The sequence below is a fragment of the Eretmochelys imbricata genome, chromosome 9 (assembly GCF_965152235.1).
Source record: "Eretmochelys imbricata isolate rEreImb1 chromosome 9, rEreImb1.hap1, whole genome shotgun sequence".
Lineage (NCBI taxonomy): Eukaryota > Metazoa > Chordata > Testudines > Cheloniidae > Eretmochelys > Eretmochelys imbricata.
The window spans coordinates 102,918,425-102,936,440 of record NC_135580.1 but is presented as its reverse complement, the minus strand read 5'-3'; the positions used below and the strand labels follow the sequence as shown (position 1 = coordinate 102,936,440).

Below are 18,016 nucleotides of genomic sequence, written 5' to 3'. Positions count from 1 at the left end.
TTATCAATGATGATTTTATGTTTTCTGCCATGTCATTAATAAAGATATTAAATCGTATAGGGCCAAACACTGATCTTTGTAGGACCCCACTAGAAACACACCTGTTGAATGATGATTCTCCATTTATAATTAAATGTTGAGACTTATCAGTTAGCTAGCTTTTAATCCGTTTAATGTGTGCTCTCTTAATATCATTCCAATTTTTTAATCAAAATGTTGTTATGTGGTACACTATTACCTTTATCAACAAAACTTGTAATCTCATTCAAGAAAGATATCAAATTAGTCTTGACAGGATCTATTTTCCATAAACCCATGCTGATTGGCATTCATTATATTACTCTCCTTTAATTTTTTATTAATAAAGTCCCACATCAGCCGCTCCCTTATCTTTCCTAGGATCAATGTCATACTGGCAGGCCCATAATTACCCAGGTTATATGGTTTACCCTTGTGGATACTGGCACAACATTAGCTTTCTTCCAGCGTTTAGGAACTTCCCCAGTGTTTCAGGACTTAATGAAAATTAACATTAACAGTCCAGTGAGGTCCTCAGCCAGTTCTTTTAAAACACCTGGATGCTGATTTAAAAATGTCAAACTTTAGTAGCTGCTATTTAACTTCCTCCTAAGTGTACAAGAAATATCCCACTGTAGACAATGCCAGAGAGACATAGGTGAGCTGAACTCTTTACACTTGGGAGGCAGTGTCTCTAGCAGCTTTAAATTCAGAGCTGGCCCTCAGTCTCCAGATAATTCAATCTGCGCACCTGCAGATGGTTCTGGGGTCCCATGTGCTTGTCTTTGAAAGAAAGAGGCTTCAATCTCTCTTTTGAAGATGCTACATGAATGTCATTTGCTTACTGCTCCTTCCTCCCCCTCCTCATCTCCCTCCTCTGACCAGCTCAAGCTGTCATCTGATTCCTCCCATTGCTCTCCTTCGGGGTCCTCAGCATCCATAGGATCTTTCTCAGTCTGGTCTTGTCTGGGCTGAGAGCTGCTCTGGAGATGCTCCAGTTTGGCCCAGGTCATGGGGCTGGTCTTTCGCAGGGCGATTTCCACTTTCGTGGGCACCATGTTTACAAAGCTCTTCTGTACATCAATGACCTAGAGTGAGAATGGGGCAGGCATGTCATGGTAAGCATTCATCAGACACACTCGCTGGCCAGACATTTAGTATTAGCCATTATATGTGCCCATGATGCTTTCCTGTAGAAGCAAGAAGTCAGTGTAAAGAGGAGGCAAAGCAGAATGAAAACCAAAGCATGTGCATGGAGTCCAGTACCTGGGACACTAACACCATGGTTCCTCAAGGATTTTCTGTTGCTTCATTGTGGGGGGCTGATCACCATGAGTCTTATGTCACCCACACAGGAAAAGGTGGAAGGTTACCAGTGGAGAGGGAACGGAAAGCACACGTAGCAACTGAGAGAAACTACCCAGAACTTCCGAGCCTCCACTACAGCAAAGCCAGTACTCTTCTCCGCTACTAGAAGAGAGGGATCATGGGTAAAGTCAGGGAGGGCAATGACTGCATTGCAGTGATTGGCCCAACCAACTGGATTCCATTTACAGGGATTGAGGGCCTCCAGGGTGCCATGCAGAGAGATAGGAGTCCCTCCTGGGTGCCCCAGGATGCTGGGGTGCAGAGACGTGGCACACAGCTGAGGAGAGACACAGCAAAACGAGAGGAACTATAGTTATAGGCAAAAAAGGTCAGGGACGAGATGCTACAGGAGAATGGAGTGAAGGGTAGGGATAGGAAATGCACCAAGGCAATGAGAGTATTATTCCTCCCTCTACCTCAGGGGTGGGCAAACTACGGCCCGGGGGGCCGCATCCGGCCCTTCAGACATTTTAATCTGGCCCTTGAGCTCCTGCCAGGGAGCGGGCTCCGGGGCTTGCCCCGCTCCACGAGTCCCATGGCTTCCCACGGCTCCCAGAAGCAGCAGCATATCCCCTCTCTGGCTCCTACGCATAGGAGCAGCCAGGGTGCTCTGCACGCTTCCCCCTCCTCAAGCACCACGCCTGCAGCTCCCATTGGCCAGCAACTGCAGCCAAAGGGAGCTGCAGGGGCAGCGCCTGTGGACAGGGCTGTGCGCAGAGCCGCCTGGCCGCGCCCCTGTGTAGAAGCTGGAGAGGGACATGCCGCTGCTTCCGGGAGCTGCTTGAGGTAAGTGCCACCCGGAGCCTGCACCCCTGACCCCCTCCAGTGCCCCACCCTGTGCCCCAGTCCTGATCCTCCTCCCGCCCCCCCAAGGCCCTCGCTCACCCCCTCCTGCACCCCAACCCCAATTTCATGAGCATTCATGGGCCGCCATATAATTTCCATACCCAGATGTGGCCCTCGGGCCAAAAAGTTTGCCCACCCCTGCTCTACCTACTCAGGAGATAGTGGGGTGGGAGGGCCGGAGGCAAGAAGTTACCAAAGCTACCAAAGAGAATGTTTATGCTACACATTAGTAGAATAGGGAGGCAGCCTGGTCTCGAGGATTGAGCACAGAACTGGGAGTCAGGAGGTCCCGAGTCTAATCCTGGCAGTACTAGACTCACCATGTTACCTTAGGTAAGTCACGTCACTGCCCTGTGCTTCAGCGTCCAACACTGCACAAGAGGAGGAATGACAGACCTGCCCAAGGATTAGTTACTTACTAACTGTAAAAGTACAGTAGGAATGCTGTGAATTATGAGCAAAATCGCATCCTGGCTGAAATGCATGGCAGGTTAGTGGGCATGCAGGCAGTCTGTTCGATACAGGAGGAGACTGGGTGACCAAGGATGCTGTATGATTGCACAGAGACGAGATAAACCTGTTACAGCACACCAAGACACATGTAAATGGAGTCGCCACAGGCCTCACTGTTGCACTCAGCCACTCTGTGGCCTTTTACTTGTTATTCACTGTCTGAATTACAGGCAGAACTGAGCGAGCTGGCTATACGTAATATTGACCAACACTCCCCGGCATAAGACCCTGTTTTCAGGGTCTTATATATATATATAAAGTATATAACTTTGCCTAATTATAACCATTTGGGCTGAAATGTTTTCTGCCAAGAGTCTGCCTCTGGCTGATTTTTGGTTGTTTGTTTAAAGTTTCAGCAAAAAATGTTCTTAGAATGAGCTAAGGGAAAATATATGTCGTTTTGCCCAGGTTAAAAACATTCATACAGCTCTTTGGTTGAGAATTGCAAACACGTCTCTGCAGGGACGGACTTGGAGCAGGGCAGAAGGGTTACCCTGGTGTGAGGGATGTGCCTTTTGCAGTTCCTAGGAAAACATGCCCACATTTGGCCAACGTTTGTGTCTTTGAAAGCATCTCAGTCTGCAGGTGCTCAGCAGAGACTTGCTAGCGTTTGGCAGTTAAATGAACTGAAAATTAACTGCACTGAGGCAGGGACTGAGCAGGACATTCCCTGCAATTGCTACTCCCTGCTGTTGTGGGCCGATCTGGAGCTCAGCCTGAGAACTGAGAGCATGAAGATGCTCTCTCTCTCTCGCTCGCTTGCAATCCCAGGCAGTGAAGGAGAAAGCAGTCAGACTCAAATGCAGAGGGGACAAGAGAAGGCCTGAAGGTGGGGTAGTCGGACTGAAGGAGGAGAGAGTAGATTGGGCCAAGGCACCTTGGACTGGGAGCTAGGGGTGAGACTGGGCATGGCTAGCCCAGGAGAGTGGGAGCCAGTGGGGGATGGGGACAGAACTGGGAGCCAGTGTGCGTGTGGGGGAGATAGACTGGATGAGGAATGGGAGGGGATACTGGAATTGGCTGGGGAAGGAGACTAAGCCAGGGAGTATGTGTGTATGTGGATCCTGAAATCAGATGAGAGCCTGGATTGTTGGGGGAAATGGGACTGGCTGGGCAAGGAGCCAGAAGGGGGACATGGAGGACACATGGAGGCCCTTGCATCTGGGTAATAAAGCATCAGCTTCAACCTAACATGCAGTTGTCTCCAGATCACAGACCTGGTTGCTGGCAGCCATTAACCCCTTCTCCAGCATAACGCCCCCCCCCCCAAGTCAGCTCTGCTCACCGGCCCAACATGGGTTTAAAATGGAGACAGCCTTAGTGATTTCTCTCTTCAGACAGGAGAAAAGTAATGAGGGGTGGAGGGGAAGAAGAGGGTATCCTGGCAAGGGGGCACACTGAATCCCTTGCAGGACAGGTAAAGGGGCCACCCAGAGTCCTTGGCATGGGGGGGAGAATTGGGAGACCATGGTATGGGGGAAAGGAAAGCTGGGGGATACCAAGAGTTCCTGACATGGGGGAATGGGGCATAAGAGGAGGGACACAGAATCCTTGGTATGTGGTGAAGGGGAGAATGGGAGACACGCAAAGCCCCAGACATGATGGGGGGGAAGCATTGCCGTGGGTCCCTGAAACACTGGGGGATGGGAGGGTGGCCCACAGGGAGCTTGTTGTAGGGAATGGAGGAAGACAGGGAACTCCTGTTGTATACACTGTGCTCATGCGCAGCCTACAGATACTACAAAGTGTGTGGCCCTCCAGCAAATTAGGCACAAAAACAGTGTTAGCGGAATGCTAAGATTGCAAAGTCAAGCGTTCCAAAGTTCGGAAATGCTAGAAATAAGGCTGCCAGTGCACCCTTAATTTGGCCCCCTTTATGTGGATGCACCATGATACAGCCTCTAATTACATGGTCGCTAGTATTTTTTCCATATCACCCATGACATTCTGTGCAGAGGATGCACCTAGTCAAAGTTAAACTCTCTAAAGCCATCAGGACCGGATAACTTAAACTCAGGACTATTAAACAATATAGCCAAGGAGCTCTCGGCATCATTAATGTTGATTTTTAACACATTTTGGAACATTGGGAAAGTTTCAGAAGACTGCGAAAATGCTAATGTGCCAATATTTAAAAAGCATAAATAAGAAAATGACCTGGATAACTATAGGCCACTTAGCCAAACATTGATCCCAGGCAAAATTGTTGGAAAGGCTGATGTGGGATGCCATGAGTATAGCATATTTGATGCCACTGAACATGCTTTGATGGAAAATAGGTTGCTCCCGGGATGAATCGGAGTTCGGTAGATACTACAGTGATGAGTGCCATAGAAAAGCCTATGAGGAAATTAAATTTTATTCGGAGCAGAGTTTGAATAGTGTGCTATAAATAAGGCCTGGGGTCACACATTAGACAATGTGGAGAAAAACTGCTGAATGAACACCAGCCATCCTTCTGTGCGCTGAATGAGGCAGGAACCTTGTGGGAAAAAGCAGTATGTGATCGTGTAATTAAGACTGTTTCATAATGTGTGCACCCCAAGAGGGCTCAGATAAGGTTGCGCAGGCATCCTTAACTCTAGCATTTCATAACTTTTAAATGCTTGACTTTGGAATCTTAACATTCTTTTTTTAAAGTTGGCATATAAGCTCTTTTGGGGCATGGTCTCGCTCTTTACTTGTTTCTGTGAGCCACCCAGCATGCTTCTAAACGCTTTATAAATGATAGCAATAAAAGTCCTCCTGGAACTCTATAAAATGTCAGCTCAGAAACCTCTTCCAGGAAACCCAAACTGCCTCAGCTAGCACAACACTTCCAGCTGCCCACATCCCTCCAGCTACAAATGAAAAGAAAATGAAATATCAATATCTGAATGGAACAGGGTCTCCTCTGGCTCCACGAGAGATGGGCTCAAGCTGGGATGGAACTGGGCTCAGCTCTTGGGCACCATTACGGCCCAGGAACAAGTGTGCCACAAGGTAGCTGACCAATAAGCAGAGCTGGTCTAGGTCCCTAGTGTCAGAGCAGCAGTGGCCAGTGAAGCCAGTCTGGTTGGTTGGAGTTAAACCAGGGGCTATAAAGGCCCATCAGAGGACAGGAAGGGGGTGAGTTACTGGAATGGCTACATAAGGGTTCCACGAGAGAAGACATCAAGGCGTGCCGCTAACTCCTTGCGGTCCCTGCAGCAAGGGGCAAGGTGCCCAGCAAGGTTGCTCTGGAGCTGCTGTTCCAGAGGAGTAATAAAGCTGGCTGATGGCAGCTGTCTGCAGAGCTGCAAGGAGTAAGAAGCCTCCTTCAGGGCCGAGTTAGCAGAGAGAAGGCACCAGCAGGGGAAGGTGATCAGCTGGATCCTCCAAGCCTGGGGAGTCGTTGAGGCGAAAGTGGCCACTTGAAGGAGAAGCTGGCTAAGGCTCTACAGCTGGCTAAATTACAGCCCAGCCCAAGGCAGAGAACTGGGGTTCTGCCAGAAGGAGAGACAGGGACTGTCTGAAGCACGACCCAGCTCCAGGAAGGTGAATGGGGTGAGGGGTGTCTCCTGATCTGGGACAAAGAGCTGACCAGGACTCTTATAGGGACACAGAGCAGGGTGACCTGGGGCAACTAACACAGCAAGTTACCTCTATAAACAACTGAATGAGGCAGTCCCCATGAAGTGGGTGCATGTTCTGGAGCCAGTTTAGGTCTGGTGATTGACTGAAAGAACCTGATGGGGGCGCAGAGCGCACTGGCAGGGCCACAAGGGGGTATGCTGGAGAGGTTCAAACCTTGACAAAGTGATGTCCCCTTGCCCTATGAGAAGGTCCAGGGTAAGATTCTGGGATGCCAGCCCAGTCCAAGCCAGCACTAGGGGCTCTGGAGAGTTCACGTTTGTACTTGCGATGCTTCCCCAAGAGCACTGACCACTCTTTGTCCAGCACAGGTGTCCACAGTTCAAGAATGCTGCTAAATCAGAGGGGCCACAAGAATCATTAAAGGATTAGAAAACATGCCTGAGAGTGAGCTCAGCTTGTTTAGCTTAAAGAAAAGGTTAAGGGGTGACTTGATCACAGTCTATAACCGTAATGCCAACCCACCCCAGTCGTCGGCAGGCTGGATCGAATCTGTGACCTCTGGTGCCTAGTACATGAGCCTCTACTGCATGAGCTAAAAGCCAACTGGCTCTTAGCTAAGGCTGTAGAGCAGACTCATTTTACCTCTCTCTCTAAGTGGTCTCGAGGCCACCAGATGGGACAGAACACCACACCCATGATGTGTGTGGGTTACATAAGCATCCACATGGTCCTTGCACTTAGGAAGGAAGAATCCCATGCACCGCTACAGGCTGGGGACCAACTGGCTAAGCAGCAGTTCTGCAGAAAAGGACCTGGGGATTATAGTGGATGAGAAGCTGGATATGAGTCAGCAATGTGCCCTTGTTGCCAAGAAGGCCAACGGCATATTGGGCTGTATTAGTAGGAGCGTTGCCAGAAGATCGAGGGAAGTGATTATTCCCCTCTATTCAGCACTGGTGAGGCCACACCTGGAGTATTGTGTCCAGTTTTGGTCCCCCTACTACAGAAGGGATGTGGACAAATTGGAGAGAGTCCAGCGGAGGGCAACGAAATTATTAGCGGGCTGGGACACATGACTTAGGAGGAGAGGCTGAGGGAACTGGGCTTATTTAGTCTGCAGAAGAGACGAGTGAGGGGGGATTTGATAGCAGTCTTCAAGTACCTGAAGGGCGGTTCCAAAGAGGATGGAGCTCGGCTGTTCTCAGTGGTAGCAGATGACAGAACAAGGAGTAATGGTCTCAAGTTGAAGTGGGGGAGGTTTAGGTTGGATATTAGGAAACACTATTTCAGTAGGAGGGTGGTGAAGCACTGGAATGCATTACCTAGGGAGGTGGTGGAATCTCCATCCTTAGAGGTTTTTAAGGCCCAGCTTGACAAAGCCCTGGCTGGGATGATTTAGTTGGTGTTGGTCCTGCTTTCAGCAGGGGATTGAACTAGATGACCTCCTGAGGAATCTTCCACCCCTAATATTCTATGATTCTATGGGGAACAAATATTTGTTAATGGGCTCGTCAGTCCAGCAGAGAAAGGTCTGACAGGCTCCCATGGCTGCAAGTTGAAGCAAGACTCATTTAGACTGTAAGTAAGGTGTGAATTTTTAACAGTGAAGGCAATTAACAGTTGGAACAATTTATCAAGGATCGTGGGCTTCTCCATCACAGGCTATGTTTAAATCAAGATTGAATGTTTTCCTAAAAGCTCTGCTCTAGGAATTATCTTGTGGCAGTTCTATGACCTGTGTTACACCAGAGGTCAAACCTGGCCTTGGGATCTGTTTATTTACATCTTGGCACCTGAGCCCAGTTTCCGTCCCTTTCCATCCACAGCTTGCTGGAATAAGGGAACCAAGATAAACAGAAATCTTACCCCCCAGAGATCCAGCTTTGCCTGGAAAACCTTGTCACCTTCGAACATGATATGGACATCAATCTGAAAGAAAGAAAGAAAGAAAGAAGTCTCTTAGCAAGTACAGAAGGACCAACTCTGCAGAGCCGGTGAGTGAGTGAGCATCAAAGCCACACAGCAAGCGAAAGGTGTCACCTCTAGGATACGCTTTTTGGGATAGCGTAGCTGCACAGAATCATAGAAATGTAGACTGGAAGCGACCTCAATAGATCATCTAGTCCAGTGCTACTCCATTGGCTGCTGGCCTGCGCGCACTTTGGAAAAAGAAATTGCCAGTCCCCCACATCAAATAGCTTGAGAAGCACTGATCTAGTCCATTCCCCTGCACTGAGGCAGGACTAAGTATTGAGACTAAGCAGCCTGATACTGTGGTGTGTGTCCCCCCACAGGACAGTGCCCCCACCCCACCCCATTTCAGGCCTCTGTAGTAATGATCTGATAATCCATCTCCTGCCTATCTTGAAGCTCTATGGGAAAAGTCAAACTCCTCACCCTCAGCTCCCAGGCCCTGCAGCATCTAACCCCCACTTGTGTGTTCTGCAGAAGGAGGAGAGGCTGAGAAGGGGACCCAATGTGTGATAATTAGACAGATGCTGAATTATGTAATTGCTTATTGTCTTGTTATTTACAGATTGCAGCAATGGGATATGGAGCCTAATGCTCTTAACTCAAAGTTATCAAAGACCTTTGTGGAGGAATTGTAATAATACTGAATTAACAAACCACCCAACGCCAAGACCATAGTTAGAGCTGATGCGGCAGTTATCATAGAATCATAGAAGGTTAGTGTTGGAAGGGACCTCAGGAGGTCATCTAGTCCAACCCCCTGCTTGAAGCAGGACCAATCCCCAATTTTTGCCCCAGATCCCTAAATGGCCCCCTCAAGGATTGAACTCACAACCCTGGGTTTAGCAGGCCAATGCTCAAACCACTGAGCTATCCCTCCCCCCAAACCACTGAGCTATCCCTCCCCCCATTAAATGAAGAATTTCTTTCCTTGCCACACCTAAGCACTGCAAATTAACTTTGCTCCCTCCACCTTTCCCAGCAGCCAAAATCTTAAGTAAGGCTTAAATTGGAAGCCTTCAGGAGATTTTACAGATGCCAAGGCACAGTCACTAATCCTCACGGTGCCAGATTTTTGTGCTGATTCAGGGAGGCCAGGGGTTAACCCTTCAGCTTTACTAACAGACTCCCCACTACTAACAGAGGACTTACAAAACAGTACTGCTCATATGGAAACTAGCTGAGAGGGTCGAAGAGTTTCAGGACACAGTGATGCAGAGGAAAGAATATGGCCACGTGGGACAGAAGCCCACTCTCAGTGCAAAAGGAGAAGGCCGCAGATGGGGTGCACTGAGCATGTTGCTGTAGGATTACATTAAATGGACCAAAAGATGCTGAGGGTCAAAACAGGCTCAGCGTTATAATATCATTATTGCTGGACTTAATAGGAGAGACAGACTTCCCAGTGCCAGTAGCAAAAGAACAATCCAAACCCCATCCAGGAGCTCAGCCCAGGTTGCGATAGGCAAACTACTGTGCTGTCAAACTAGGGAACCAATCTTAGTCTGTGCAAGGAGGAGCCGCAGAGCTACTTAGATTCCAGGACCCTACTCAATAAATATTGCCAGCGTTTAGTTATAGATATAAAAAAATAAAATAAAAGGCACCTCACCCTTGTTCCAGGTGTCTTTTGAGTCCACCCCTGCTCCCACTTCAATGACCCCTCTCCTCTTCCCCCGATAAACAATATTCAGAAAGGGGGGACAACCTCATCCTATTAACATTAACCAATCAAAACATATTTTGAAAAAATTTAATTATAAGCATTTCTTCCCTTTTCTAGAATCTTTTAGCCCATCATACCAACCCATGACTTTACCAGGAGCCCTCAGCACAGATTGTTTTTGATGCAAACAGTCCAGTTGTACCAGTCTATTTGTCTCCAACTTTTTCTAACTTTGGTAAACAATTTAATGTAACAGGGTGAGCTGGACTTTTGTGACCTTGAACAACTGCGAGTACAGGCCTCTCTTTGCTAGGAGCTGGGATTGGACGACAGGGGAAGGATCATCCATAACTGCCCTGTTCTGTTCATTCCCTCTGAAGCACCTGGCACTGGCCACAGTTGGACAGGATTCTGGGCTAAAGGGACCACTCGCCTGTCCCAGGTTGGGCATTCTCATGGCCATTCTTAACACACCCTGTCTACTCTCCACACAGCTTCATTCGCACAGCGAGAGGCAGTGACAAAACTGCTCCCTGTGGCTGCAGCTCCATAAAGGACAGCCCTCAGGAACCACACCACAGAAATTAACAAAGGCAATCCTCTGCTGCCCAGCCACTCCTCAGGCAGGGCAACAATACTCTGAGCAACAGTATCTCTAAGGCAGCCAATAGCTAGAACACTGTCAGCCTGAGATGTTGTCTCAGCCCTTCAGCAAGAAGCAGGTTAGTCCTGTTCATATCAGGGTTATCCCACAAAAATTGAAACAGGTGCCAACTCCCTGCAGCAGGTAGTAGAAGGAAGAGAGAGAAGGCCAGAGCCAAGGGGAATTGCATTTTCCTTCTCAGGAGCACAAGGTCTACCCTAAGAGTCTATATTAGAAATGGGGTGTTTAAGCGACTGTTCTGGAGAGCATTAGCATGCATACAAAGGGCACTGGCTGCCTTTGACAGCCTGCACAGGCCTTGAAGACTAGCACGCAGCAGGACAGCATTTTGCATTTCTAGGTCTGTTAGCCCTGGACCCCACATACCACAGTGCGGTTGGCTGTCACAGAGCTGAGTGCTGGCAGAGGATTCTTGGCATAAATCGTCACCACCACTTGGCTGCTGGTTTGATGCCAGTCTTGTCGACAAGAAACCAACTTCTTATCCTGGTGAGGAAAGGAGCCTGTTACTGAGGCCAGCCTCCAGCACACATGAGTCTGTATCTCCTCCCCCATTACAGAAAAAACAGATCTAGCCAAGGAGCCCTGCACCATTCCTCCCGGCTGATGTGTTAACTAAAGGCTAGAGTCACAGCAGAGCACTAGAGGCCAAGCTGGTCCAGCATATCAAATGTAACACTGGGTTCTTTACATTTAAACTAAAGCCATTTCCAACCCAGTCTGCAGCCCAATGAGACTAAAGAGGGACTCACCATTGTGTGCAGGAGACAGGGAAAAGCTTCAAAAACAGACTCCAAAGAGAAACTGCTGAGCTTGAATTAATATGCAAACTAGATACCATTAACTTGGGTTTGAACAGAGACTGGGAGTGGCTGGGTCATTACACATATTGAATCTATTTCCCTAAGTGAAGTATCCTCACACCTTCTTGTTAACTGTCTAAATGGGCCATCTTGATTATCACTACAAAAGTTTTTTTCTCCTGGTTAGTCTCTAAGGTGCCACAAGTACTCCTTTTCTTTTTGCGAATACAGACTAACACGGCTGTTACTCTGAAACCTTAATTAATTAGCATCTTACTCCACCTTTTCATGTTCTCTGTATGTATGTATGTATATATCTATATCTTCTTACTATATGTTCCATTCTATGCATCCGATGAAGTGAGCTGTAGCTCACGAAAGCTTGTGCTCAAATAAATTTGTTAGTCTCTAAGGTGCCACAAGTATTCCTGGTTTTTTTGTGGATACAGACTAACACAGCTGCTACTCTGAAACAAAGCAATTACATCACTTTTAATATCCATCCATCTCCTGTTCCACAGCAAGATCCTCATCAGGTTTTCCTAAGCTCCACAGTAATTTCCCAGGGAATCAGATGGGTCTGACTCCAAGGTACACAATTCAGTCTTCCAATCAGTGCTCTCCTTCCTCTAAATCTAAACCTCTGTTTCCAGCCAGCCATGAAGTTGGTTGGAGCATTTTCTCTCTCTCTCACCTTATACTGGCACTCATCACCCCAGGGCTAGAAGGCTTTGGGGGCAACACTTCTGAACAAAGCCATCTTAGGGAGCAAGTGTAATTCAACTCAGACTTCAGAGTAACAGCCGTGTTAGTCTGTATTCGCAAAAAGAAAAGGAGTACTTGTGGCACCTTAGAGACTAACCAATTTATTTGAGCATGAGCTTTCGTGAGCTACAGCTCACTTCATCAGATGCATATCGTGGAAACTGCAGCAGTTTCCACGATATGCATCTGATGAAGTGAGCTGTAGCTCACGAAAGCTCATGCTCAAATAAATTGGTTAGTCTCTAAGGTGCCACAAGTACTCCTTTTCTTCTTTCAACTCAGACTGGCTCTGGCACTGGTAAGTATCTAACACAGAACTGTTTGGTGCTAGGAATATTTTGAGAGGCTTTTCCTGCATTCAGAAGTTCAGCTGCCTGTGTGATCCTCACGCACAAAGTCCGGGTCAGTGGGAGGCTGCCTGTCTAGGAAAGGTTTGAAGATGAACAGGCCCATAAATGCTATATCCAAATCAATTGTTTTAAACGTCCCTCTTAACCTGTTCTGTACCTCAGCCAGAGCCTTCCACACCCAAACTGTTACAACCAGAGAAACATTTCCTACTCAGCCTTTCCCTTTGAAAGCCAGGCAAAGGCTTTGGGCATTTGACAGTGCAGACACTCCGCTAGCTGATCTCTCTCTCCTGGTTACAGGGGACATTAATCTCCAGGGAGGGGAGGCTTGGGCCAAGAGACCTTCCTCCCTAGCCCACAGCTGCTTATACTTACCCACCAGCCCATCTAAGCAGCAGGGCCTTGACACTCAGTGTGACTGGGCCCAGTGCCCCACTCTTGCTAACTAACCCTGTTTAACTTTTTCTATTTGTCACCCACCAGTGCTTTCTAAGGTGTAAAAACCAAGAGCTGCACTTTCAGCCTGCCCCATCTGCACAGAAGCTGTGCAGTAGCCATGGAACATTAGAAGAAATGACAGTTATGTGTCTTGTGTTATACCAGTTGCACCAGACACAATTCTGTGAGAATGGCCCAGTTCTGTATTTCTGCCTGCTTTAGAAATGGGCAGAGTAATAAACAGCCATGCCAGTGGAGATGACTACCCTGTAGCAGTCAGATGAGTGTATGTTAAGAGGTAATAGCAGGATATTTCAAAGGGCAGACTTGTGCTGGTCTGATTTTGTCCTCTCTCGTGGTTTTTTAACAGCTAAGCAGGGCTGGGTCTGGTCAGTCCTGAACTGCAAACCTTCAAGGGAAAGTCCAGGTGGGGCATGGGGACCCCTTTGCACTTGCTGACAGGAAGAGCAGACTTTGTGTTAGCTTGGAAGTGCCTTCAAGGTTTGGGTGCAGCTTCCCCAGTCCCCTTGCCTGTTGAACTTGATTCAGCCTCCTTTGGAGGGTCACCAATGGGGAGGCTGTTCATATTCTGCACTGCCTGGGTCATGTCTATTTAGTTTTGCTACCATGCCCTGACTTTTTAGCTCATTTCCATTAGGTTTGGCTGAGATGGCATTTCTTTTTATGCATCTATTGCTAGCAGTTTGAAACACCTGGCTTCTGAGCTAAGCTGCTCAGGCCTGGTCTCAGACCAGGGGGGAAAGTTTAAGAAAAGTTTAAAAAGGATCAGAGATTCAAATACATTTTAAATACAATGTTTTAATTTATCCTCAGTTTAAAAAACCCTCAAGAAAGTTATATGCACAAACCTATGTGATGGTAGCATGTGGTGAAAGGGCTGCATTCGCTAAATGCCAGAAATGCAGGTAAGGCCCTCACAGACTGTCATGCGGCCCCGCTCTTCATAGGCACTACAATATGGCTTATCCCGTGCGATCATACAAAGCCTAATAACACCTGTACAGTGGTTTCCCTCTTCAAAGCCCTGTGCTGTATAAATATTGTCCAAGTCCGTGCCACTGGGCAAAGTGATACTTTATTCAGCAAACGACAGACTAAAATGAAGAGGACATTCATTTCTCTTCATGCTGGGGTCTGCACTACGCCTGTAAAGAAGGGGCACAGTGAGCAGTCCTGGCCGAGTCCCACTCTCCCTACAAGGAGGGATTATTTGCGTAAACAGCACTAGCAGGATTTGACTCTTCATGCCTACTCTCCCCCTTTGCCTAGAACCCTGATGCTCCAATGCAGGCATTTGTGTTACTGCCTGTGCTGTGTACTCAGGAAAGGAGACTGTGGTGATGCACACACTCAAGGCCTCAGAATTACAATGGTTTCAATCATAATATTTTTTGCATGTGATATTTTAAGAATTCATTTGGTCTGTTGTGCCCCAGTGATGAGCAGATGCCACAGTTACCAGGACAGAGTGAGCAGCAGTGACAGTTCAGGATTCCTTTGCTGTCTGCTCACTGCTCTAAGAGCCTTATGGCAGTGGCATACCTCCTTCTTTAGCCAGCTGTGTTTCCCAGTGCTGCAGCCCTCTTGCTCCAGGAACGCACTGAAGTCTGTAGTTTTAATGCCACAGCAACTCCAGTACTTCATACTGGGGAAAGAGCAAGAAACAAATTAATCTAGGAATGCCAGAAAGGGATACGTGAGTCTAGGGAAGATGGGCACTCTAGGGGTTTAGGGTTAGAGCTGTGAGAGGCAGGGAGACCTGGGGCACTCAAGATGCTGAGCATGGGGGATATGAGACTGACAGTTCCAGGCTGAACAAACTCAGAGGGACCAAGAGATGTGGCCATCTGTTAGCCTGCCTGTGTGACATGAGCTGGGGTGTCACATGGCCACAGGATAAAAATAACCAACACAACTGGCCATCTGTTTGGAGGAGCTGTGGACTGAGTGGGCCCCCCACGGTGAGTGTCTATCATTGTGGGGAATCTTGCTGTGCTGCTGACTGGTCTGCCACTGAAGTCAGGGTCCAAGGCGGGCAGGCAGTTTTTACAAGTATGGGGATAAAAGTCTCCTGGTTCCAAAGGATGTTTCTTACCCCTCATGGAAGACAGGAACTCCTGGGTGGAAAATACAAGCCTCCGTCTCATTCTCTGCCCCCTTGTAGATCTGCCAGGGAAGAGGCAGTGGCAATGATCAGCACAGCATGCTGCTGAAAATGAAACCTTACCAGAACCTTTAGGGGAAGGTGGGAGGAGAATTCTTCTTTGCTTAAAGTGCAGCTGGTCCCCACTGTGTCCTCCAGGACATGGCTGGAGCCTCAGGACCCTTCACTGACTGTCCCTTCCTCAGTTCTCCCCTCAAACACTTAGCTTAGTTTTAATCCAGTTGGAACCCCCATCCCATGCTGCTGTGGCGGGAGGTGAGTTTCTGACTGGACTTTTTCCAGGCATTTTTTAACAGCTGCGAAGTGGGGTGGCCTGGATGGGCTCTTTTGACCAGCTTACGATAGGGACTCAAGTGCAGCCCATTGCAGATGGAGGATTTCTCACCAATGCCTGCTACTCTCGTGCCAAAGGCAACAGCATTACTGGCCTGTTCAGCAGGTCTAAGGGGGTAAAGTCCCTGGGAGTCTGGTTTCACCAGGTTTTTGGTCAGGGACATGTTTCTCCAGAGATGCATGCTGTGGAGGGAGAGGTGCACATGCATTCAGTTCTGCATACAGAAGAAGGCACAGGGACAGGGACTCTGCCAATCCTTATAGGCCTTGGGCAAGTCACTCCAAGTGTTGGGAAAGACACATGCAGCATGGGATGGGAAGCTCAGATACCAAGGTGATGGGGACAGAGACATACACTCACTATTAGCAGTTATTTCAGCCCCCACGTCCGTCACCTTTCCCTCCATGCCATTTCCATGCTTCCCCACATTGTGTGTTTGCTCCCTGCTGGTTTTGCTACCCCTCCCACTCCTGGCAGGCACTCCCTGTGCTGTGCTCTCCCTCCTTCTCCCTGCCCTCTTTGGAACACAAAGAGCCAAGGGTGCAACTCACCGCCATACAGCCTGAGTTCTTACAGGTGGTGCCAGTTCTGACCTCCAGAATGGCCTCTGCTGTAATCAACACACATAGCAAAGAGCTCTTTAGTACTCCTTTTCTTTTTATCAGGCTTAGATGTTCACCCAGGTGTTCCACTCACACGCTCATCACCCAGGACCATGAGCCACATTATTCTTCACAAGGATACCAGTCCATAGCCCCCCAGTGCACAGCTCAGTCCTGGCATACAACCCCACAGCCTGCCACACCATGCAGTCCCTCTGCATAACACACATACCTGCTTCTAAGTTTTGCACCCTCCATGCTTCCCATAAAGCACAGCCCAAGACCACCCTGCCAGGTCCATCCCCATCTTCTCACCCCTGCACAAGGAATCTCCCTCTGGGCATTGGTTTTTGGAGGCCAGCTTCAGCTTCTCCAAGGTCTGCTCCAGAGATCTGGACACTTTAATCAGCAGTGGCTGTCTTGGCTCATCAGAGCTGGAAAGAAAAACCACACACAACACAACAACAAACGGCATTTTTTTCCCATCTTGAGAGGGAAGCAGGGGCAGGGCCATTTACATAGCCAGTGCCTGACTCACCTTGGCCTTTCACGCTGCATCTTCTCAGCTGATTTTGGGCTTTGGATGATGAGTTCTGTGCTTGGCTTGGCCTTCAGCTTTTCTGAGGTATCCTCTGGCCGGAAGGGCTCGGGGGGCTTCTCACTGCTGTGACACCCCTTCATGCAGCCCTGAGGGGAGGGACCAGAGACAAGCCTAACACTCCTTTTGACCTCCCCACGCAAGAGGCTTTTAGGTCATGGTCATAGACTCACAGACTTTAGGGCCAGAAGGGACCAGCATGATCATCTAGTCTGACCTCTTGCACATTGCAGGCCAACGCACCTCACCCACCCCCTCCTGTAGCAGGCCCATAATCTCTGGCTGAGTTACTGACATCTTCAACATGTGATGTAATGACATCAAGTTACAAAGAATCCACCATTTACTCTCCTCCAGAGCAGCAAGTGACCCATGCCCCATGCTGCAGAGGAAGACTGCCCCAGAACTCCACAAAGCAAGGACACTAAGCACACTAACATGTGGGGCACTGTGCAGGGGACAGTCCCTAACCTCAGCAGCCCAAGGGAGCAGAGCATCACGCTGTGCCTGGCTGCATTAACTGCCAGGAAGTTGTGTCAAAAGCATCCCAACAGCCTAGCACTAAAGTGCAGCAGGAGGGGATGGCCCAGGAATCTCTTAGTGCCAATGGGCAAAGGGCACAGAGGGGGTGCCTGGGTGAAAAGGATCTCCTGGGTCTGGGACATACAGTCTATCTAGATCACCAAAGAATGTCGTGTGAGGTCTCAAAGAAAAGCCAGTGTCACACTGGTCATCAGTATAATCACAAACGGCACGTACAGATGCTGGGTAAGGAGTTATGTATATACACTGACAATTATGTACTTAAGGTCTGTGTCTAGGGCTGGCCACTAGCAAGGGTGAAAAAGCGGTTTCTGTCAGACAAGAAGTGTCTGGCTGTTTTCACCTAAATTAAGTACTGTATGGTTCACAGCAGGTCGCCTCTCCCTAGTCTGAACCGAATGCTAATGAAGGACTGTGAAGTGAAGAAAAGTAACAGGAAGAAGCAAACACCTGGGGGAGAGGGGTGGGAGAAGAGAGACCCCAGCTTGAGGTGCACATCAACGATTTGCTCTAGAGTATTTGGGGGACAAAATGACAGCCCAGCATCCTTCCCTGAGGCAGCAAATGGACAGTCAATTTGCTTCATAAAAGAGGGGTCTCAGCCAGGCTTGGCTGAAAACGCTGGTGAGAATAATGGATGAGATAAGCTGTTAAACAAAAGAATAACTTGTTTTAGTCTCTAGAAAACATGTTATGATTTTGATTTGTAAGTAACCCATTTTCCCAGTATTCTCACTATCACGTGAATCTCGGTACTCTGACAATAAACACATTCTTGTTTTCATTATAACTAGATC

The 18,016-nt window shown here is 48.4% G+C and overlaps 1 protein-coding gene across 6 annotated transcripts in view; it reads right to left on the bottom strand.

The window, feature by feature from the left end:
- Nucleotides 1–328: 328 nt before the first annotated feature.
- ITGB1BP2 (integrin subunit beta 1 binding protein 2) overlaps nucleotides 329–18,016 on the bottom strand; it is a 43,711-nt gene continuing 26,023 nt past the window's right edge. For 4 of the 6 annotated variants that reach the window (XM_077826332.1, XM_077826336.1, XM_077826331.1 and 1 more), the window contains 8 exons: nucleotides 16,617–16,765; nucleotides 16,394–16,512; nucleotides 16,028–16,086; nucleotides 15,074–15,144; nucleotides 14,521–14,623; nucleotides 10,968–11,087; nucleotides 8,167–8,229; nucleotides 329–1,106 (listed from right to left, as the gene is read on the bottom strand). In XM_077826332.1, the coding sequence (XP_077682458.1) occupies nucleotides 852–1,106; nucleotides 8,167–8,229; nucleotides 10,968–11,087; nucleotides 14,521–14,623; nucleotides 15,074–15,144; nucleotides 16,028–16,086; nucleotides 16,394–16,512; nucleotides 16,617–16,765 (939 nt within the window). In that variant the 3' untranslated portion in view covers nucleotides 329–851. Of the gene's footprint in view, nucleotides 1,107–8,166; nucleotides 8,230–10,967; nucleotides 11,088–14,520; nucleotides 14,624–15,073; nucleotides 15,145–16,027; nucleotides 16,087–16,393; nucleotides 16,513–16,616; nucleotides 16,766–17,669; nucleotides 17,787–18,016 lie in introns of those variants that run through there. The other 2 variants (XM_077826334.1, XM_077826333.1) reach the window with 2 other exon arrangements.